The sequence below is a fragment of the Odontesthes bonariensis genome, chromosome 23 (assembly GCF_027942865.1).
Source record: "Odontesthes bonariensis isolate fOdoBon6 chromosome 23, fOdoBon6.hap1, whole genome shotgun sequence".
Taxonomy (NCBI): Eukaryota; Metazoa; Chordata; class Actinopteri; order Atheriniformes; family Atherinopsidae; genus Odontesthes; species Odontesthes bonariensis.
In genome coordinates this window covers 27,369,259-27,393,477 of record NC_134528.1, presented here as the reverse complement: position 1 = coordinate 27,393,477, position 24,219 = coordinate 27,369,259, and the positions used below count along the sequence as shown (strand labels likewise).

The 24,219-nt window shown below is 41.3% G+C and overlaps 1 protein-coding gene across 8 annotated transcripts in view; it reads left to right on the top strand.

Annotated features, from left to right (window-relative positions):
- The window catches only part of LOC142374078 (caskin-2-like), a 75,116-nt gene that overhangs the window by 36,631 nt on the left and 14,266 nt on the right, over positions 1-24,219 (top strand). For 3 of the 8 annotated variants that reach the window (XM_075457589.1, XM_075457588.1, XM_075457590.1), the window contains exons 3-15: positions 2,219-2,270; positions 8,038-8,135; positions 10,912-11,057; positions 11,547-11,642; positions 12,519-12,652; positions 15,260-15,368; positions 15,622-15,730; positions 16,265-16,359; positions 17,933-18,050; positions 20,227-20,349; positions 21,812-21,898; positions 23,197-23,318; positions 23,520-23,601. In XM_075457589.1, coding sequence (XP_075313704.1) covers positions 2,219-2,270; positions 8,038-8,135; positions 10,912-11,057; positions 11,547-11,642; positions 12,519-12,652; positions 15,260-15,368; positions 15,622-15,730; positions 16,265-16,359; positions 17,933-18,050; positions 20,227-20,349; positions 21,812-21,898; positions 23,197-23,318; positions 23,520-23,601 — 1,371 coding nt within the window. Of the gene's footprint in view, positions 1-1,321; positions 1,792-2,218; positions 2,271-8,037; positions 8,136-10,911; positions 11,058-11,546; positions 11,643-12,518; positions 12,653-15,259; positions 15,369-15,621; positions 15,731-16,264; positions 16,360-17,932; positions 18,051-20,226; positions 20,350-21,811; positions 21,899-23,196; positions 23,319-23,519; positions 23,602-24,219 lie in introns of those variants that run through there. The other 5 variants (XM_075457591.1, XM_075457592.1, XM_075457594.1 and 2 more) reach the window with 5 other exon arrangements.

Here is a 24,219-nt window from a genome sequence, read left to right as displayed (position 1 = left end):
AAAGAACACAATACCTGAGATTTACTACACATCTGCATATTTGCTCCAACCCCCGAGGGTGAAGAGGAAGCTGCTAATTTATTTGAGCCTGATGTCAGAAGGAGTCCCTTGTTGCTTTTGTGCAAAGAGGGAAGGAGGGAGGGGAAGAGAAAAGCAAGCTGACAGTTTTGTAGATGCATAGAGACAGTGAACATGTAGGATACCATGGTGGGTGTGCTATGCAAGGAATGCTGGCTCAAGTTGTAACTAGAACTCCTGAAAGGCCCTGTTCTTTCCATGCTGCTGGGGCAGCTTAGACCCCATTTTGGCAAGGAGCCCAACGCCCAGCCCGTTTATCTGCCTCATTATCAATGTGCCTTTTTGTGCCTTCAGGCTCTTGATTTGACAAACTGGAGTCACCAGCAGAAACAGCTCCACAAAAGGCCCACATCTCAATGCTTCTGGACTGCTGCGTGTGTAATGACTACTTCAAATCTCAAGCATGACTGTACCAATTCTGTAGTCATATTTGTGTATTCGTGCAGAATTTCTTCCATCATCCCCTGCATGGCAACGGTGGTCTCAGTGGGAGTTGATTTTCATAACCATGAAAGTAAGAATATCATTTTAAGTTCTAGAGGAAATTGTAGACATCCATCATTGATGAAGTTTTTCACAGATTCTGAATAAGAAATAATAATATTAATGATAGTTGTGCTTTTCTAAGATGATATTTGCTATCTTGGTGGTCATAACGTTGCTTTTTGTCAACAGATGAAGTGACTCAAATTGTCATATGATCAGACAGTTAAGCCCACAGAGTCAAGTATCATATCTGTCAGAGTAGAAATGATAGTCTATATAACACAGTTTAATGTTTTCTTATTTCGTAAACACCAGTTGCAGTTCAGCTTCCAATCTCATTTGCTGTAAATATATTCCACTTGAATACCCATGTGAAAGCACCGGTTTTATTTTCTGTTGCACATTCTGTGCTTTTCTGGTTAAGTACAGCTGGTAAACCCCACTGTCTGTCTAAATATTAATTGACTATGTGCCTTTAATGTACTTTGAAGTTTTTGGTTTGATTTAGGCGTCTTCAGCTGATGTCAGTAACATTGTGTTTTAGCTATGCAACTGTTCTAAAGGTATGAAAAGAGAAATCAGAAAACAGTCTTTACTGTTCATACTGTACAAGTGAATTTCTTTCCCCTCCTGTCTTTCTGTCTGGCTTCTCCAAACGCACACAGTTATGTGATATTCCACACCTATGTGGGAGATAACAATGGGGGTAATTGACTGTGATGAATGGCGCTGTATTTAGAGGGCTTGGCAGTCTGGTTCCTGTGTGGGTCTCGGTGGACAATCAGGCCTTGACAGTAGATCTCTGCTGTAGGAAGTCAGAGGATATTTAACTGTGTGAGGAGTGTTTTCAGTCATTGTCAAAGGCAAAAGATGGATGTGTTAGACAGAGATATATCGAGACCGCAAGTTTAGTTGAATTTAGTTAAAAAATTAGGCTTGTGTAGAGAGTTGGGAAGGTGGCCAGATGTGATTTGGGTTGGATACTTGGCGAAAAGAAGATTACAGATGTAGAAAAGGAAGTTATCACAAGGAAAGGTTTGATTTTGATCTTAGATTTAAAAAAAAAAAAAAAAAAAATGATACAGCAGTGCTTATATCAAACGGTTTCAAATGTGGCTACATTTGTCGCAATTTTGTTGCCGTGGAAGAATATGCAGGAGCAGGACAAGTGACGATCAGAATGAATACATGAAAACATGGGACAAATAGCAGCATGTCGCTTTCAAGGTGAGTAGAAAATAAACATTTTTAGTCTTACTGACTTTTGCTTTGTTGTTGTGCATGTAGAAAACCTGCATGCCTTTGGTATATGGGTGTCTGTCCGAATCACGAAGAGCCGTTTAGTAGACTAAATGGGGTGGAATCGTACATTTCTGCAAGGCAGAGTCGCAAGTTTATGAAACATTTGGCTGCTGTGAGGCACTGAGAGAGGGAAGGGTTTAGTCACCCAAAGGTGAGGAAAGCTCTCCATCCTGTCACAACTGTCAGATTAAGGAGTGTTGATCAGTGGAAGTGGAGGAAAAAAAACACATACTGGGCTGAGGAGATTTCTGGTGGGCTCAGGTGAAGAAGGAAAAAAAAAAGTCACCAAACACTTATTGTCTCTTTTTTTTCCACCCCCCCCCCCCCCTTTCCCCATCTCTGTGTTTTCCAGAGTTGCTGGGCTCCAACAAGAGACTCAACATCAATTACCAAGACTCAGACGGGTAAGAGGAGTGCGTGTGCGGACGTGCTTGTATGTGTGTGTCTTGGCTTGTGAGATGAGCAATGAAGCTGAGACAAGCCATGGCAATGAAAGAGTCATCTTGATCGACGTGCAGAAAGTGTGACTGCCTCCTCTTTGTTTTCACTCACAATCAAAGCACACACAGGTACTGACATATAGGATTCCTCAGAATTATTATGTCAACCTTTGAGTATGAAATTACAGGATTGTTAGTTTGTTCACCTCACGGTACCTGCCACATGTTAGGATTGGAGTGAAAAAACGTGTTTATTCAGTGATGCATATTCAGTTGGATTCATTATAACTGGCTCTGTAGTGAATGAACTTCTAAACAGCAGTTGAGCATGTTTTAACTGAACACAAGTGAAACGTAAGCTGTGTTACTGAGTTACTGTTCTGTACAAACAGCATTGATGGGGACTGCAGGAACTTTGACTGCTTGAATCTAAAAAGCCACCGAGAACAACAATAGAGTTTTAGTCTCATTCAACATTAGCATTCATCATTTTATCACAATCATGCATTCGATAGCCTACAAAAAGACCTGTTTAACCTTGACCACTCATTCCCAGCATGGGCTCAGTTCAGACGTAGCCAACGCACATTGTTTTGGTTCCAAGATCCCGGAAACATGTTAAACCTCTGTTTACCCATTGGAAACTGTTAATACACAACAGAGCAGATCTCCTTTTGAATTTTGTTTGAAGAAACAGATTTAAATATCTGACCCTGGCCCGAGCTGGGTGCTGATGCTTTAAGAACCCTGATACTTCTGGGGTGGAGCTTGGCAGCACCGACTGTTTCTTACTTGTTCTGCCAGTCCTCATGTTACATGTTTTCTGTATCACTCATGGTCATGATTCACCCCAGTTTGTTAAATGTTTTATAATGTAAGGGGTCTGTAAACATTGAACTTCATGCCCAGTTCAGCAAGGTTATTGCCAGAGCAAAGAAAAAAAAAGTATTTTCATAGCTTTCGCATCCAAAAGCACATATAAAACACAGCTTATCCCTGTAAGGTTGTCACATTTCCAGGTGTTGGCTGCAGCTGGAGAACACTTTGTGTCTTTTGCTGTTGTTTCATTTCTCTCTTTTCATCTTAATGAAAATGTAAACAACCTACGTCTTAAGGAACCTTTTTAGTTTCTTGACAAAGCATTACTTAAAGTACTGGTACTTTTGGTTGAAATGCGGCCTGTTTGGTCTGTGCTGTTTAGAGGCCGGTTGTTACTGCTTTTCATTCCTAATTGAGCTCATTTTGGGAGAAATGAAAATTCTAATCCGTGTTGAAGAAGGCACAGTGCCAGCAGCTTCCTCCTTCCTCCTCCGTTTGACTCCTTTGCTCTTCCCCAAACTTAAAGTCATATGTCCAGGTCATGTTTCAAAGTTGCACACTATGTGTTACATGTTTATAAGCCTTTTTTTTCTCCTGCGAAATCTACTGCATTTTTATAAGATCTCTTAAAATAGGTCATCACAAATTCAAATAGGTTGTCTGCTTGCAGTGTTACTGGGTTGACTGAGAAGTGCTGCTTGTATCTACACGCAGGGTCATTGTCATTTGTAGGAAGGGACTCTCAATGGAGGTGTTGAAATCAAACAAGTCCAGGAGCGAGGGAGTTGGAGTGTGGGGGCGGTATAGAGGAAGGGTTTACCTATGATATACGAGATTGACGCAGAGGTGATGAAGTGGATTGCGAAAGATGAACAAACAATTGCTTGTCACTGAGTCAACACTAGTGCTGGGCGGTATGACCAAAAATACATATCACGGTATTTTTTCACGGTATCACGGTTTCACGGTATATCACGGTATTTTTTTTTCATGCATAATTAGGTGTTCACAGCATTTTCTACAGATTGAGAACAGAATTAAAAAGTTAAAATAAAAATTCTTCAAAATAATTCCTTTGTTAATAATTGGTCACACAGAACTTTATTGTATTAATATTAACATCTTCATTGTAAACAATTCAGCTCTGTTTCAGACTGATACCTCCGGTTCAGGCTGGTCCTCATCCTCAACACGTCTCTTTTTCAATCGCGGAAAATATTTTTCAATACTCATCTGGATTGAAGCAGCAAACATTCAGTGTAAGAGTTTAAAAAACCTACTTTACTTTATTGATTCACAGCTGCTAGTGTTTTGACCTCGACAACCCAACTACATTTTTTTTTTTTTTTTTTTTTTTTTTTGCGACTAGTTAACTTTATAAAGAAGGCGTAATCGCCTGTTTGCTTTGGGTCAGGTCGGGACAACATTGTATTAAAAATATAAAATATTTTTATAGGACTTTTTAATGTGTGATTTTATAAAGTTGCACGTGATACCAACCTTTTGTGAATTTCGCCAGCCGTCTTCTTTCAGTTGAGCTAATCTAACGCGACGCTGAAGCTAGCAAGCTTCCAGGCATGATCTCGCTGATGGAGACACACGCGGTGTGCACGGAGGGGAGGGGCTGGGTGTGTGAGTAGGCTATGTGAGATACAAGATGTTGGAGGGGATGCGGAGAAGAAAGAGCTGGTCACTTCCATGTGTTTTGGGACTGCTCACATATCGGACCATAATGGCAGGAGGTAAAGAACGGTATGGATATAGTTTTGGGGACGAGCATGCCATTCACATTTGATGCTCTATACATGGGAAGAGGGACGGAAAGGTTGTCAAGATCAGCTGATAAATATATGTTTGGGATCATGACGGTGGCTAGCAAAAAAGCCATTACTAGGAAATGGATGAAGGCAGAGGAGCCTAAAAGGGAAGATTGGGTTGACGTAATGCACAATATTTATGATGGAAAGGTTGATATTTTCCATCAGATTAGAATCTGGCAAATTTAAGAATTACTGGAAAATTGGTTGGACTTTGTTTCACCATTGAGGTCAGATTTTGTTAAATAAAACCCTGGGGACAGGAGGAACCCTTACATAGCTAAAGATTGTATATAGTTAATTTGCAGGTACATTTAAATGAGAAGATAGGAAAATTAGGAGACAGGAGGTTGGAAGAACAAACAGTAAATGCCAGGTATTGAAAGTGTTAGGGCAGGTTGAAAGACATAAAGGAAAGAAAGGTTATAATGCTTCAATACAGATACAGAATGTGTGCACAATAGTTTGTTGAATACGGGAAGGATATTGTGAAAAATGTGGAATTGTGGTTGTACACCTGTATGGAAAACAAAAACTCAATAAAAATTTGCAAATTAAAAAAAAAATAAAGTGAAAAAAATAAATAAATGAGCACGCATTTTAACCCGATGGCAAAAACTGTGGACACATCGGCTGCTGTCGCATTTGTTGGTGCTGAGGGATAGGCTGTTTGCTGAAAATGTCTCACGCCTATCACTGAGATTAACATGAATTTAATGTTGTTTTATCAGCCTGCCTCACCAGAGAGCGGGTTAGCTAAACCTAGAATAGAATAGAATAGAATAGAATAGAACTACTTTATTCATCCCAGCTGGGAAATTATTTTGCATTAGCAGCGTACAGACAGTAAAAATAAGAATAAGAATAAGAATAGAAATAAAATAAAATAAAATAAAATATAAAATAAATAAATAAAAATATATGTACATCAAAGTGCAACAATGCAGTTGTGCGGTTATGGTATTGAGATACCATAATGACACTTAACTGTTATTGTACAGGGTGATGGCATGTGGCAGGAAAGATTTCCTGTATCTGTCCCTTCGACAGCGGAGCTGAAGCAGTCTGTGTGAGAAGGTGCTCCGCTGTCTGTCCACTGTGTGATGGAGAGGGTGCTGTTTGTTGTCCATGATGGATAACAGCTTCTTCCGTGTCCTCCTCTCCACCACGGTTTCCAGTGACTCTAATTTTTGTCCGAGTACAGAGTCAGCTTTCCTTATGATTTTGTCCAGCCTGTTAGAGTCGCTGGCTCTGATGCTGCTTCCCCAACACACAGCAGCAAAGAAGATGGCACCGGCAACAACACTGTGGTAGAAGGTCTCCAACATCTTGCTGCACACATTGAAGGATCTCAGCTTCCTTAGGAAATAAAGTCTGCTCATCCCCTTCTTGCACACAGCGTCAGTGTTGGATGCCCAGTCCAGTCTGTTGCCGATCACCACTCCCAGGTATTTGTAGTCCTCAACCTCTTCCACCACCTCCCGCTTGGTCTTCAGTGGCTGTGAAGGCGTCTTCTTCTTCCTCCTGAAGTCCATCACCATCTCTCTGGTCTTGCTGACGTTAACCTGTTAAGTTTTATGAAATTCTTAAGTTACCACTGAGTTGTGTCCAAAAGTACCATCTAATTCCCTCTGGTGTCTATTTTCCATAGTTATTGGCACATGCAAGTGTTAGAGGTGGGGAGTGGGGCGTTTGGATGCCCAGCATGAGTCTTGTTCAAACCCACAAAGCAAACACTTGGTGCAACAAAAGCTGATGTCCTTCAAAAAGATCATTGCAGCCTGTTTGTGGTTTGATAAAGATGAAATATTTTCCTTCCCCAGCTGCTTTACTTTAAGGATTCCACATTTTTCTGTTAAAGGGACTTAGATTTGTCTACATTTCTACATGGAAAGTCAAAGAGCAGAGCGTGCTGTGCAGTGTAGAAATTGAAAAGCGCTCAGTGGCAGATTTGGAACAAATCATATTGGGCTTTCTCTAGATTTAGTTTTACAACTTTCAAGGATCTTTTTTGGTTCCTTACAACATGTTTTATTGACAAATAATATGGCTCTTGTAACGTTAACAGTTAAATTTGGTACCTTTCACCTCCATTGTAAAGATTTATTGAAATTGTTGTACTGAATATTGGGGCTCTTCCTGCAGCTTTTAAAACCAATTTTCTTTTTCTCACCTGAATCATCCAGACCAGCTGACAGTAAATCCAGACATCATTATTATGTTATTTTCCTTGAGTGTGTGGGGAATCTCCAACAGGGACATCTTTCCAGTTTGACCTCCTGACCTGCAGTTATCGCCCTGTTTATTCAACTGCTCGCCCCTAAACTTCTACAAGAGAGGTGAAAAGGTGCACTGCTAACATGATAAATGCAACCACAGTAGTCAAAGGAACTTGAACTGTACAAACTTTTGCTGAGAGAGCTACGCTACGTTGCGTTTCCAGGTGCGTCCAAAAAAGCATCCCATAAGCTGAGGACTCTCAAAGCGACCGCCTGAGGCTGTTAAATCACCCGAGGACCTCAGTTCTGTTGCTGTTACCTTATCCCCACATGAAGAGAGCATGTCATAAATCAGCTCAGGTTGTGTGTTACCTCAAAGGGTCACCTCATCTTGAATGCTCGCTATGTCTTTATTGCCTCAAGCAAATACAAAACGTATTGCTAATAGAATTTATGCCTTTAATTTCCCCCTAAGTGGAATACACTGCAGCTGGATAGACGAATACGCACCTTTCATCTCTGAAGCTTTGTCAAACTCACACACACGTAATCTCAATCTTTAGTTCTGGTATGGGATATATGAACACATTGCTTCTTATGTTAGCCTATAGTGGTGAAGACCTACTGAATATACACACTGCGCACATTCATAAATACAGATACACTTGTGACTTGACCTCACTTGAAGCTTTGATGGTTGTGACTCATAAAACACATAAATTACTGTGAGTCTGGAGTGAGTTTTGAAAAGTGCGAACGGGCTGAAAAGTCTTCTGTTGATTTATAACCCCTGTCATCTTCTCATCTCTTCTCCTGCTGCTCCTCCTTGACCCCCCTTCTCTTCTCGCCCTCTCTCTGTCTGCGTTTCGCCCACAGCTTCTCGGCGCTGCACCACGCCGCTCTGACGGGCACCGCAGAGCTGCTGTCTCTGCTGCTGGAGGCCCAGGCCACGGTGGATATCAAGGATATCAATGGTATGATGATGGCAGAGCAGCTTTCCCAGCTGACCCAGTATCACCAAAACAAACTCATGGCTTCAGAAAAAATTTCGAGGGAAAAAAGTTCACGCTCTAGACATCACTGGGGCCTGAAACCCAACAGCTGTCTGACACTTATCTGAAATTAAGTTTGACTCGTATGACAAAATGGGATTCACTTTGAAGTTTTTATGCCATGTAGTGACAGCAGTGCCACAGCAAATATCCACAGAGGACCACATACAGTGGAATTTTGAGCAGCAGCTCGGCTGCTGAGACCAGAGACGTGTTGTGCTCATGAGCATATATCTGATGCCTCTGAGCTCAGCTGTATATGTTCTTAAAGGACCGTATTAAATGCTGAATTTTTAACACTTCCTGCCTGCTCGTCAGTTTATGAAATTCAGTCTTATTTATGTCCAACCCCCAATCAGAACGAGTTGGAATAGTTTCTAAAATGCACAGAGAAAAACCAAAACAAAATCCAGTTATTACATTTAATTTTATCTTATTGCAGGCAGTTGACTTTTGTCAGTCAACTTAATTTGATTTAATATACATCCACTTTTGCATTTCAGAGCAAAAATACCAATATTTCTCAACACTGCCACAGCGCTCAAGCATTGTAGAAGAGACTCAAGTGTTATTTTGTCACATTCTTACTGCAAAACATCTTAAGGTGTGCCACGGTACGATAGCAGAATTTTTTTGTCTCCACACATATTCTGTTGGAAGTAGGTCAGGAATGAAAGACGTAGTGCTGAAGCATGTGTCGCTCTTAATTCTCAGGGAACTTTTCTGCATTAATTTGTGCTTTCACAGAGGTAAAAATGAGTCTGACTTTTGGACTCGTTGATGATTACCAGACTGGATGATCCCTTTTGTCTTTGGTCACGCTGCGTCGATTTCTTCCAGAAAAGATGTTGGTCTGTCCATAATACATGTTTCCATTTATTTGCACAGTAAACTTTGAAGTGGCAATTTTGAATGTAAACCTGTATTATAGTGCTTGACAAAGTGTTTCCCGCACTAATCCCTTACCCATGTGGTTATATCAGTTGCTGATGAAAGCTGTTTCTTGCAGATGCAGAGGTCACTGTAGAGGGAAGATCTGCAAATTTCATCCAATCTTTCTTTGTGGATCATTGTTTTTGAGGATTTCAGTGATTTTTGCTCACACATATATTGACAAAGGGGAGATTCTTGCCCATCTTTGCTCAATCAAGCCTTTAGTAGATACTGCTTTTGTACCAAGTAGGGATACTACTTCATAACTAGCCCTAAACGTCCACCATCCCTACTTTTTTGGAATTTGTTGCAAGCCCCGAATGTAAAAGTGGATGTATTTTGATAAAGGAAAATATGTTAATAAGAAAACGTACACACTGCACTCCCTAAACACACAGAAGAAATCAAGTTGCAAATGATTTTCTGAAGCATTTCTGCCCATCAGTACTGGGAAATAGCTGTTTAGTTGTATGTCCCAGTACATTAAGACTCATTAAGACTGTGAACAGTGGATGTAATTGTTTGCTGCAGTATAAACAGAAGAAAATCCCTTAGCTTGAAATAAAGTCCTCCAACACGAATGTTTTAAACAACTTACAACTACATCAATAGATATGTCATCAGCTTTGGAAGTAAGAGATGCTAGTTCTTAAGGAAAAGTCCAAATTTATCGAATAAGGGTCACATTGATCCGAGGAACAAGCTCCAAAGACAGAAAAGGTGTTAACTTTTCAGGAGCAAATTGCTTGCCACCTTACTGCTTACACCTTACAGTAACTCATTTTTAGCAGGGGAAAGAACAAATGACATTTGTTTCTTACTGACAACAAATCCCAAGAAAACTACAAAAGTTGCAATGACAGCGTGTCCTCTAATATATTATATAATAATACTCTGATATAGCATATTTTGCTATGCTTAGAGTGTTATGGGGGTGCATAAGTGCCTATGGAATTAGCAACTTGCACATCTGGAAACGCAATATCAGTGCAAAGAGAAACAAATGCCCCTATCCAGGCGATGTCTTTTTCAGGGAAGGCCTTGCATATTTCAGCAAGACGATGCTAAACCATGTTACAACAGAAGAGTCCAGGTGCTGGCCTGACCTTCCTGTCCAGACCTTTCTCCAGCTAAAATGTTTTGCTGTATTGTGAAGCACACAATACAACAAAGAAGATCCAAGCTAGAGCTGGAGTCCTATTTCAGACAAGAATGGAGCATTCCTTTGCTAAAGGTCTCTCCAGTTCTGAGACGTTTACAGACTGTTGTTAAAAGCAGAGCAGGTGCGACTCAGAGGTAAACATGGACCTCTCTCAACTTTTTTTAGGTGTGTTGCTGGCATCAATTTCAAGATGAGCTAATGTTTTATTATGAAATGGCAAAATGTCTTACCTTCAGCACAAGGTTTACAAATCATTGGATTCTGTTTTTACACAGCATCCCAGTCTTTTTGGAATAGTTTTTTTTTATAAAGAATAGATTGTCATGGGCATTTTGAGTCACCTGGACCAACACACTGTAGTCATTTATCAACCAGGGGGAGGACTGAACAGTAAAAACCTATGTTTTTAATTAAATTACTTAGTTTTTGTTCAATAAATGACAGTTTTTTTGTTTTTTTATTATGTCCTGACACATAAAACCTTGAAGTGTACTTTCTTTTTAATGCTAATCCCTTAATCGTGCTTTATAGTACACACCTCTGGTCTCCCAGCCCAAATGAAAAACCAATGATGATAGTTTTTTTCCTTGCTGCTGTCTCCAGGCATGCGACCGCTCCACTATGCAGCTTGGCAGGGTAAAGCTGACGCTGTCTTATTGTTGCTGAGAGCCGGCGCTTCAGTCAACTCCCCTTCCCATGATGGGCAGATACCCTTACATCTCTCTGCGCAGTATGGACACTACGAGGTGGTGAGTGCATGCGCACAGACACCAGCGAGTCGCCAAAGGCCAAGTTTCGAGGCATTACCAGTCCTCCCATTTCACTGAAATCTAACCCTTTTGTGTCTCAGCTGGTGTTGTCCAACAACAATACCAGTGATACTATTAATGCAGTGACACCAAATCTTACGCAAGAGTCTACAGACAGTCACCACACACATTCCTTTCCTCCACAGTCATCTGTTTGGCTGCTGGAATGTTCTAAAGGACAATCGCACATCATAAACACACACACATCTCAACCTGTAATACAACCCTCTCTGAGGTCTGACCTCTTGAGCAGAACACCGTCAAGTACAATACTGACAATCCTAAACAGTCGCTATCGTATGTTCCTCCTCTCTGTTCAAAGACAAAACATCAAAACTCAGGTATGGGGTGACTGGCATGTGAGTGCATGTGCAAAATACATGAGGTGGTATTACTTACAGAATGTTACTCTCATCCTTTCGCTCTCAGTCTGAGATGTTGCTGCAGCATCAGTCAAATCCCTGCCTCAGGAACAAGGCTAAGAAGACTCCACTAGATTTGGCCTGTGAGTTTGGAAGACAGAAGGTATGGGAATGTTTGTTTTTAGTTTTCATGTCTGGGAAGGCTAAACTTTATTTTCCTTTCAAAATAAATGGTTGTTTATTTAGAATCCCCCACCTCGCTAAGGCTGATGTGTATGTTATTAGTCTTGTAAGTCATGAACCAAAAGCTTTTGACAAATAAAAACTGATGAGGGCACTTGATGAAAAGTTCACCAGTCTTATTATAGTTGGCTAACATTTCAGTTCGCTTGGTTATGAAAGACTTTTGTTGCTACGATGTCCTCTGAGGATCACATTTTATGGTTTTTCAGTGAGAACCCAACCCCCAAATGAAGAGATTAGCTTTATTCATGTGGTCTGTTAAATAATCCAATTATTTGCATGTAAAAAAGTCTCTTGCCCGTTTTTTTTTTTTTTTTAATGAGGGTGGCCTGTGTCAAACATGAGCCGTGGCTCAGACAAAGTGACCCAGCTCTGCTAAGCCTGTTTGAGTGAAAGGAAAGCAGACACTGCCGCATTAAAGAGATCACACTTTTCAGTGTATTTTACTGTTTCCCTGCCACATCAGCGGATGAACTGGGCTGCGAGATGCATTGCTGGCACTGTAATTCGGAATTATACTCGCACACTTGCCATGCTTGTTAAATGTTTTCTTGTCTGGTCTGAGTTTGCAGTTTAGTTCGGCTGCCACTCTCTGACTTTGTGTGTGAGTGGAGGCTGTGGTATCTTTAGGCAGCTGCTGGGCAGTGGATAAATCTCTGTGCGCTAGTTGAACATAAAACAGTATATTTTTACCAGAAAACTTCAAGGAACATGGTTTTGCATGTGTTAGATATGGTCAAATTTCTGTCTTGATTCTGCCAGCAAACACTTCATCTTCAAATTGATTTCTCTTAAGGTGGCTCAGTTGCTGCTGAGCAGTAACATGGTGACGACGTTGTTGGAAGGAGAGGTGGGGAACGACAGCCTGAACTCTCCCTCCACCACCCCGCTACACCTGGCAGCCAGGAATGGACACAAAGACGTCATCAAGTAAAATAACAGCAAGCCGCCGTGTTTGAACGCGTCGTGTTTCTGTCTGTCTGCTTTTATTCTTTTTTTCCCACAAGTTGCTGCATACTTAAAGCACTTCTTCAGCTTGTATTTCCTTATCGACATCTAAAGCTACTACGTCTCCCATTGCTACTACACCTACTTCAATAAACGTTACTGTCAGTACTCCTGCTACTGTAAGAATGAAAATGAGCAACTTCAGTTGCAATTCTTGGTTTTCTGTTTACTGAACTATTGAACATTATTTGTGTTATTGCAGCTGCTACTAACATTATCTCTGATGTTAGCACCATTGTCTTTAGTTCCGTCAATGCTGGATATAGTGTAGCAGAGCTGCTTTTATTTGCACCTTGTGAGTCTGTGTGTGTATATTTCTGCGGTGTGTGTGTGTATGTGTGGAATGGGACATTGTAAAAGCCATATGCTTGTGTTTGTGGGATTAAATCCTAAAAAGACCAACTTGCACATCTGCATGTTCACAAAATCTGAAGTGTGCCCAGATGTCTGTTTTCAGAATGTTTCAAAATTCAGTTCAATAATACTTTAATAATCCCTGAAGGAAAATGATATTGATGCAGCAAAAAAGATTTTTACTGACAGATTACAAAAGAGTCAGAAATGACAATGACGTGGTCAGTTACCACCAGATAGACTTAAATCAGTGCATGTGTGGAAGGGATTTTACTCTCGCAGCATTAGCACTGCTACTACCTCTCCTCTACATTGTGTTTTAGCCCCCCTCCTCCATCCTCCAGCCCACCCAGAAATGTCTGCGTAAATATGTATGTACTTTGCCAAATAACCCCACCCTGCCTCTCTGACATTCTGATGATTCCCCTCTTCCCTTATTTATCAAATGTTTTTGCAACACTATCTCTTTCCTCTACTTTCTCTCTGCTGAGCTGGAAAGTTGAGAAGTCGAGATGTACGGGAGTGAAGCTGGAATCCTAACAGACACACAAAAGTTATGCATTAGCATTCAATGTTACTCTGAGGTTACTCAGCAGAGTACAGCTGCGATGTCCATATCCGCATATCAGTTCAGTTTCTTCAGACTGCCTCACAAACACAGCAGAAGTCCTTATAGCACCTACTTAAGTTTAGAATCTTTGCAGGTCCGGTTAGAGCTCCAGAGTCAACATATACACATACAGCCAGGATATCCTCAAAGCGGCAGGAGACATAGTGTTGAGAAGCTTTGCTCCAGCACATTCTAGACACTATATATGCAGTATGTGCCAATCAGCCACATGATTAAAATATACCTGCCTAACATTAGATAGGTCCTCCTCATGTGACCAAAAGAGCTCTGACAGGTCAGGGTGTGGACAAAGATCTGAGGGTGTCTTGGAGTGTCTGGTGCCAGGATGTTAGCAATGGTAATTTTAAAGTGGGATCTTTGTGGGCTTACTTCCCACAGTTGCCATCAGATCTCATCAGTTTGGTATCTGAGCAGTTTGTGAGGCCGGGGTAACAGCTTTAGCGCATTGAGCCCTCCCTAAATGTTTATGCAGGTGGCAAGTGTCAAAGTGAGATCCATGTGAATCCCGGGATGCAGGTTTTCCCTGAACAGTGCAGTTTGTAAAGGCAGTTTGAGAGCATAGCAACTGCTGCTTTTCAGGAGAGGAATGAAGTTAATGTCTAAGCTCTATGACAGTTCTAAGACACTGAGCCGTCTCAAGATTTCATACCAACACGATTAAAACTGCTGCTGCTGAGAGAGGTCAGAAGCTGTAGATTACAGTTGGAACATTTAAGGTTCTTTTTTCTTTCATGTGGTGCAGGATGGTTAAAAATGTCTCAAGTCTGTCCAGCCCACCTGCGTGGTCTCCAGTTAATGGAGTTTTTTTTTCCCTCGCATTTATACGCTTCGCAAATCATCACTTAAAATCATAGATGCCTTCATTCTGATGCCAGGAAAAACTTGAAGAACTCGTGTTGGAGGCATATTTGCATATTTACTACTCCACTCCCCTGCTATCTTCATGTAGTTTTTCAGTTGTTTGACAGTATTTCAGATAGGTGAACCTCACCTAATTTTTAACCTTTGAAACACTCAGGCTCTCTGAGATGAACTTTTCATAGCAAGACTTGTTATTGACTGTTGGGCAATTTATCTAATTAGCTGTGGGTTGTAGGAGATACTCTCTTTCTCTCTCACACACACACAGACAAAGATAATCCCTTGTTTGGCAGTTAAATTGAAATGTGCTGCAACAACAAAGACACTAACACTGGTGGCAAGACTGATTGGCATTGGTTGATTTTCAGAAAACAGAGCGCATGAATCTATCATCCTCCAGCAGTGCTCTCAGATTTACATCTTTAAAACCTGACTCAAACTCCACATGATGAGCCAAACAACTCCTCCTTCTCCTGCACCTCTGTCTGCATATGATGCCATCAGCATTCCTTCATCTGGGCCTCTTGACAGAACTAGAGACATATTTGTTCTTGTGTGGGTGGGTGAGTCGGGGGTGTATGACTTAATGAGATGTTGCAGATGTCTGCAGCAGTTGAATATATGAATCTGTTTGTGAGCTATGCCTGCGGTCTAACATTCACAGTTCTGATTTGATTCCCTAGGCTGCTGCTTACAGCCGGCATCGACATCAACAGGGCCACCAAAGCGGGGACTTCTCTGCATGAGGCTGCCCTCTATGGCAAGACAGAAGTAGTGCGGCTGCTGCTTGATGTAATGACAGATTTACAGCCTTGCTGTACAGTTTACGTGGGATTTGTAAACTAATTTTTTTTTCTCTCTTTTTAAAAAGAGAGATATATCTCTGTTGATATAGCTTCAGCTTTGTTTAAAAAATGAAGCAGAGGCCGTCTTGACTGCTAAAACGACACAACTCTCTGTTATTCTTTAATAAATGTGGCATTTGAGTGAGACTTTGTTTTCAAAGTGCATTTCACTGTAAGCTTTTATGTGTGTGCGTGCCCAGGCTGGCGTCAACGTGAACATGCGCAACACGTACAACCAGACGGCTCTGGATATCGTCAACCAGTTCACCACCTCCACAGCCAGCAGGGAAATTAAACAGCTTTTAAGAGGTCAGTAGCCTTTCACATGCTTTATTTCAAATTCAATTCAAATTCAAAAATACTTCATTTATCCCAGAGGGAAATTAAATGTTGATGAAACTCAATTAAATCAAGGAGTTATTATAGATGCTGATGGCTGTGGGCAGGAAAGATTTCCTGTAGCGGTCCGTTTTGCATCCAAACTGAAGAAGCCTTTGACTGAAGAGACTCTGTTTTCCGATAACAGTCTCATGGAGAGGATGTTCAGGGTTGTCTATAATTCTCTTGATTTCATGCAAAATCCTTCTTTGGATTATTGTCTCCAGAGGTTCCACAGTCGTCCCCAGAACAGAACCAGCCTTCCTTATCAGGTTGTTGAATCTTTTTAGGTCCCTGGTTCTGATGCTGCTGCCCCAACAGATGACGCCAGAGGAAATTACTTGGCTCTGTGTTCATACTTTTGTGATATTTGGATTTTTGGCAGAGGTGCTTCTTAATGGAAAGAAACCACAACAGTGAAATGACCTGCCTTGTGATGATGCTTTTTTGCTTTCCTCATTGCAGAAGCATCAAGTTCTCTCCAGGTCAGAGCGGTGAAGGACTACTGGAATCTCCACGACCCCACTGCTCTTAACCTGCGGGCTGGAGATCTTATTATGGTAATTGTTTCTGTGTGCACGTTTTCCTTGAAGCTGCAAGGAAAACGTGCATTATTACTGTCAGTGCAGTGCCAAAGTGCCAAAAAAACATACTTCCAAGAGAAATTGACTTATATATATATAATCCTGCTTTCATCCACACATCCTTAACCTCCGGCTTCCATCAGACATGTACTCACTGACAAACACTGCATCGTTCCCACTGACTGCATCCTTGTGGACAGTTAATGGCGGCACTTCAGAAATGATTCGGCTCTCACTTGCTTAGTTTGAATTGTGCAAACATATTCAACACTTTTAATCCACAGAAACATAGAATACTTAACCAGACAAATGAAAAAAATGGTTGTGCCAGCATGTGAAGTTGATCCCTGCAATCTTCTGTGGATCAACCTCTGCACTTTGAAGTTTTGAAAGAGAGTGAGCTATTCTGGACCCTCTGTGACCATCTCAAATGTTAAAGATTCCAGGAAAACAGACTTGGAGTAAATAACTTGGAGAGGATTGAGATCCTGCGATGGAGGTGGAAAACTCTCACTAAAGAAAAATATCCTGTCAGTTGAAACTACCACATTACGGCTACTACTACATTATTTTGACTTTGCATGTATCTCTTGTGATCATGTGTTTGAATTGTGCTTTATGTGCCCAAACAGGGGGGTCTGCAGCCAGGCAAATAATAGTCACTGTCACAGACAATGACGCTCTTAACTTTTTTTTTAACTAGAAGCTACTAAATCTTCAGTGTATATATAAATATATATATGATTAAGGAGATCATTAAGTGTAGAAATGCATTGCAGGCTTGTGAATACCTCACAGCACAGTCTGTAACATGAACTGTGGCTTCTTTACTGCTGCTCTGCTCTGCTCTGCCTGTTCAGGATCCAGGGAATCTCAGGCAGTGTAAGGATTATGTGATGAAAACTGGTGTGACTGCAGTGCTGTTGTTGGGATTTGTGAGGGATGTTTTGGGGTAATTTAGTGTACTCTGAACAGGAGACCACAGCAGAGAAACAGGCACAGACCTGCTGCTGTCACAGTCTTATTACTTGCTTGTTTACTCAACAACCCCCTACACACAGAGACTCACACTCACAAAACACACACCGAATGCCCTCATTCTTGAGTGTGTGAATAACATGTTTATGTTTTTTTTCTGCCATGTATTTTGATATCTTTGTATTAGTATTAATGGCATCCAAAACTTCAGTTTGAACTCAAATTCTGTAGTGTGATACCTTGTTTAGTTTTTGCCGTCTAAAAGTAACTTGTTAACACACATTATGAATAGATTTCCAACTCATTGGCACTCTTGCTTTACTCCCAAACACATTCCAGGAAGAGTCGCACACATCACTTCAAGCTATGCACTGCCGACATGGGATAGCCTTTTTTTTTTCTTTCCTTCGCTTTAATCAAACCTCTTTCTTTGCATCACTGAATAATCTGGCAGTCATTGTGTTGCACATTCTGCTTTAATGTGATTGTGAACTGTTGTGTGGCTAATGCCTGGTTTTCGGAGATGAACACAACTTTTAACCTAAGCGCACTCGTGATTTGTCGGTGTCAGGTCTTAGAGCAGCACTCGGATGGCAGGTGGAAAGGCCATGTCCACGACTCCCAGCGAGGGACGGACCGGGTTGGTTTCTTCCCCCCGTCAGTGGTGGAGGTCCTCAGCAGAAGAGCAGGTAGACAAACGAGCAGCGTGCACACGTCTTCTTGACACAAAGACACACAAAGTGGTAGAAGGTAGCCAGGCATATTAACAAAAAAAACAGCACTTCCATACAGTTTTGAGCTTACACTGCTGCCCCACTAGATTTCACCGACAATTTTTTGATTTCCATTTTATTTCATTAATTTCATTTGACAGATAAAGTAATTTGTTTGCCTGTATGTATGTCTAAAACTGCTGAGGTTTTCTCAAATTTAACCAGACTTGATTCTGAATGCCACTTACATAACAGTGCATTTGGAGTAGAAATCCATTATCTTAATTTAAGTTGCATTCTTAGAGGGTGTGTCCTAAAAAATGTGTGCTCACTGATGACTTCATAGGAACATTTTTGTAAACTCTGTAAAGGTGAAACCTCTTAATTGAAATATGGCAACAACAGCTGGCTACGTAAAGTGTAAGTTCAATATTAATGCCTCTCTTCGCTTTATGTTCGTCTCCAGTTTCTGTGAAAACTAACTGTCTTTTGCTAAAGCACTTACTAAGTTTGTCTCCGGTTCTTTGCTGAGTGTGCAGTCTGCAGCCGGTGTATCAGCAAGCTTTTTTCAATAAAAAGACCTGCTTGTAGTTGCTGGAAACAAGGTTGATCACTGCAGAGACATAAGATCCTGAATTTAGACTCTTAATCCATTAAATACACAAAGTTAGGTGGAGTTGTTTCAGCCTTCAGTGAACAACAGATGGATCAACTGAAGGTCCAGATGTATCTCTCAGGTCCTGTGTCAGTTCATCAGCTGTAGAAAAAATTATTTTAGGCCTGCTACGTCTTTTGTTCTCCACTTGTCCAGTTTCCTGATATTTTTTAAAAGGACCAACTGCACACCAAGTTTTCAGATAAATCCGTTTTGAAACAGACTGCTTATAAGAAAATGCCTAAAGATGCAGTTTAAAATTGGCTCTTTGCTCACTTGTCTTTTATGTGAAGACACAACACAACACTGGCTCATCCCTTTAATTAGGTGCCTTTTCTATACTTGAATGACTCATAGGAGTTAGGTGACTTAGATAACTTAAAATTCTGCTCTGAACAGCTGACGTATCTACTAAGAATGCATTGTGGTGCATTGTGATGAAAGTAATTTCTCTAATGTTAAAAAGAATTTCAAATATCACATCAGTGCCAGAATTGATATTATAAACCTTACAAGTTATATGAAAAACGAGAGCAGAGAGCACTCTGAGAGTGAATGCTTACCCCATCCTAGGGCCTGCTTACTTGTTGCAGCGGGTCAGGATCTGTCATGTTGGCATCCATGATCATTCAAGGGTTCATCATCAGATTTAATCCCTCTGGATAAAAGGAACACGAGCCTTATGCTTGTTTTGCAGCTGTAAAGCTCCTGACATTCAAAAAGCAAGACGAGCATAGCGAAGGGTCCAGTAACAGCAACAGAGCAACAGACACAGATATAAGCACACTACTTTCTGCAGGCCCTCAACAAGCCACAGACATGCAGCCACCCACCCCTACACATACACACACACACACACACACATATATATATATATATATGTATGTGTGTGTGTGTGTATATATATGTTCTCACATTCTCACATTAATTCATGTATTAAATACATGAATTAATAGGATTACTATGGCCAGATTGCAAAGTGTCAGCTCAGTGCTAAAGCCCTCACAGTTTATGCTGGGATATTGTGTGCTCTCTGTGTGTGTGTGTGTGTGTGTGTGTGTGTGTGTGTGTCAATGCTTGAGCAAGAAAAGATGCACAAGTTTGACTTAAAGTCTGACAGACTCTGCTTGTGAGGCGAGCTCAGCAGTGTGTGCTCATGTGTGCAGTGTCAGTGGTGTCAGCAAGTCATGAACCAGTGACAGAAAGGAGCAGTAAGCCCTCTAAGTGTAGCTGGTTATCTTTTAGTCCCATTCAGCAAGCTCTTATGTAACTTCAGAGGGGAATTACAGTGATTCTCCCCCCCCCCCCTTTAAAAAAAAATGTTATTAGATATATTTATTTTAGAGTTCATGATGTTCAAAACTTCAAGACAGACTTAAAAGTTGTTCCCATACCTGTGCATGCACATCATTTTGACAACACCCATGCATGTACATGAGCCACTTACCCTCACTCATGCATGCCCACCTCAGCCCAAACCTGTCTCCTTAACCCTAGGCGGCACTCTCTCCCGCCAAGCATCAATGCCATGCCAGCGACAACATTTCTCATCCAGAGCTCCTCCCTCAGGCCCTGCCCCTCAGACTGACGACTCATACATCCTTGGCTATGATCCTACAGGTACAAACACACTCACCAACTTTTCCCCCCTTTCCCCACTTGTAATGCATTCGTAGCATTCCAAACAAGGAGAACCGACTGCAGAAAGTCATGAAACAGCTAAAGAACATCATACGACTGACCAAATGCAAAACCAATACAGAAAGATGCAAAAGTAATATAGACGCAAAGCAACCAGAGAACAAACTGCAGAGAAGTAAAATGTCAACAAATGGATGCAAAAACACAAGCAAACTACAGTGAGATGCAAAACGACAGGAAAGACATGCAAAGAAACACAAAACTTCTACAGACAGACCTCAAACAGCTTCAAACAACTATAGTGAGGTCCAAACAGCAACAGAAATGTAAAACAACTACTAACGGATGCACAATAATATCTGAAACACAAAACAGCTGCAAAAAACCCAAATCCAAATTCTCTGAATTGTCAAGCAGGTTTTGACGTGGAAAGAATTCACAATGATATTTTGGTGTAGTTCTGAAAAACGTAAGCAGACAGATACAAAATAAAAGTGCTAAGATCCCAGATGACTACAAAAAGAAAGCATCATGTATTAGTACAGTGAAGGGATGGTTTATTGTAACTTATAAATGTGTTGGCGGCATTGGTTAGTGAAAGTGTCTTTTTTTTTAACGAGGCTGACGGGTAAAAAAGCTGTTTTTGTGGCATGAGGTTTTTGGACCTAATGACCCACAGCCACAGTATAAAACAGTTAATGCCAAGGTGAAATGGGTCGGCTACAATCTCTTGTGCACGGTTCTGTTATCATGAAAGTGTACAGTTCCTGGAATGATGGAAGATTGCTGTCAATCACCCTCTCTGCAGAGTGGATGATCTGCTGCTGTCAGAGAGTTGCAAATCAGCCACAACGAGAGACAAATGAGTGTAAGCAGGTGCTAGAGAACTACAAAGAGAAGCAAAAGAACTGCAGAGAGATGTAAAATGACAGCAAGAGGTGCAAAAACAGGCATAAAGAAAGAGCCACAAAAAGAAGCAAAACACCTACTGCCACAAAACAACAACAAAGACGTGTAAAAATGACAAAACCACAAATCTACAAAACAGCTACACAGAGAAGCAAAGCAACGGATGAAAAAAAGGTTACAAAGAGTAAATGTAAAATGACTCCAGAAAGATGCAACGCAACAATAACAGACATAAAAGGACCATGAAACAATGCTGCAGAATATGACCAAATCCCATCAACAGGACAACCACATTGTTTCTAGTTGTTTTGTGTGTCCGTCACTCTGGTTGTCTTGTTTCTATGGAGGCCGCTGACTGTTTTCTCTGTCCAGGGGCCTGTGATCCCATTTCCCTCCCACACAGCATCCTGATACCAATCTACCCCCTCGATCTCTCCCCTGGTGCTCTGTGCCAGCTTAATAGATCCAGTCCCAGCCCTGCAGTTTGCAGGGAGTACAGTGAGTGTGTGTCTAAAGTGTGTGTGTTTGTTAGGTGCTCCACTGGGCAGTCAGATCTCAGCCCCCGCTAGCCCTGCTAGCCCCCCTCAGGATATTTGGGTCCTCAGGAGCTCTCCCGCTGGTAAGAGTGTGTGGCCCCAAACACCAACCACCCCGACACCCCCCACCACCTAAACCCCAACCCTGTGTGAACCCTTAAACCACCACCAGTCTGTCATTCTAATAAAGCAGACCTCTTAAAGGAAGTATATTCCCATTTTTATCCCTTCATATCCCAAAGTCCATGCTGCAAATTCTTTGCTCCCCTGCTACCCACAACCCCGACAACCTGTTAAGCCGTAACCGTCGTTTTCTTGCAGCGGGACACGACGGTAAGTGAGCAGCATGCATTTTATTTCTGACACCTGTGTGAAATCTGACCTGCTTGTGTCTATTTTTGCAGGAAACCTGCACAATGAAGTCAGTCGTATATAAATCCGCACATAGAGATACTCTGAATCATGCACTTGGTCTAAGACGAGAGGACGGACATCTATTCCATGTCTCCGTCTGTCAATGACAGAACTAGAAGCAGGTGTTAATGAGCTTAGCTCAGCATTAAAGCTCACTAATCACAACCCTGTTTCCAAAAAATATGGCAACTCTAGAATGTAAATGTAATGATACAGAATTTAATTAATCTAAACCTTACTGTACAATTAGCTTATGTTGAATGTATAATATAGTGTTGAAACTGCAAAATTTGACTAATTTTGGAAAAAATATGCACCAATTATGAAGTGGATAGCAGCAACGCGTGTCAAAAAAGTGGAGGCAGCATGTTCCTTTAACAACATTCCTTAACTGTTTGGAACTGAGGAGAAAAGAAAAATTAGGTTTTTTCATCATCAGTGTAAAAACATTGTGTCTGGTGACATCTGATTCTTTGGTAGAACGTCAGCAGCTTCAGTCTGTGTTCACGAAAGACTCTGTGGGCACATTTCAGCAGGAAACGTCAGTTTCACAGAGCTTTAAATGCTGTTATGTGTTCCACTAGAGAGGAACCGGAGGATTATGGTGTTTTGTATTATCAACCTCGTAGTTGTGGATATATAATTCAGGAGCTTTCATGCTAAGCTAAGGTATTGTTTCGAGGGCTCAGGTACAAACATGAGATTGAAACTGATATTCTCACACCGCTGACAAGAAGGCAAGAAAGTTTATTTACAAAATGGCAAACTAATCCTCGACAAAGAAGGACGTGATAATGATTTCCCCCCCACATTTTTTAGATTTATTTTGCAGTGTACAACACTGGACAACACATTTTAACCTACAACCTGGCCTCCTCTCTCTTGATTTCCCAGTTCTTAAATTCTCTCAAAGTGTCCTTTTAGTCTGCAGTTTCTCAGTGTTTTGTTGCTCTTTCTCTGTCCTCAGGTGACAGGAACAGTGTCGGCAGCACCAGCAGTATGGGCAGCAGCCGCAGCGCCGGCAGCGGCCAGAGTTCAGAGAGCAGCCACAAACAGAACGGAACTCACAATCGCCACAATGCGGACAAGGTATCACTTCAGAAAGAGGAATTAGCGTATTCTTAATCAGATCATCTCTATACATTTTGCTTGATGAAAGAATATAGGAGATCTATTTACCTGTAGGGAGGAGGCACATGAATTACAAACAAAGAAATAGAAGAATTGTTTGATAATTGGAGTGATTCAGAGGCTTTCATCGCTGAGCCTCCTCGTGTTTTGTGTGTGCAGCTGGCTCCCTCTGCTGGTGAAACGGGGGATCATGTCCACAATACAGGAGCAGAACAAAGCAAACACGGGGACGGATCCACAGGTTTGTCACAGAATGACACGTTTCCTGTCTGATAACAATTCTGTCAACTCTGATGGTAGATCTTCTCTCCGCATTTTTCCAGATAAAGTCTCTTGATCGAATAGGTGGTGCATTTGGTGAAAAAAGCGCTCAGTGAGAATAATTCAATGTTGTTACAGTTACATGGTTGTGTAGGAGATCAACGTATGTTGTTATGTACTTATGTGTTTGTAGGCTGTGATCAGCCCCCCCCCCCATGTATTTGTTGAGCTCAATTCTGTTTGATTCGGCAGTTTGAGTGAAACTCCCTGCTGTGCTCATCACACTACACCATTTAGTCGCACTGTTCATTATTCAACTGATTTCAATTAATTCCTGTAGTCTAATGAGAAAATGTCAAACTGTAAGGGGTTCTTTTTCCATCTTCAAATACGCACCAAGTGTCATGAAATTCAGCTCGGTAATGTTGGTGTCCTCCTGCTAACAGATTAATGATAACACCTCAGCTCTTTTCATGGAAAAGGAGTTAAGAAGCTAAAACCTCAAGATCCTTCACACCATGTATTAGACACATAAACCTCTCACGTGTTGGTAGATTACTCTAACTTTATAGAATAGAATAGAATAGAATAGAATAGA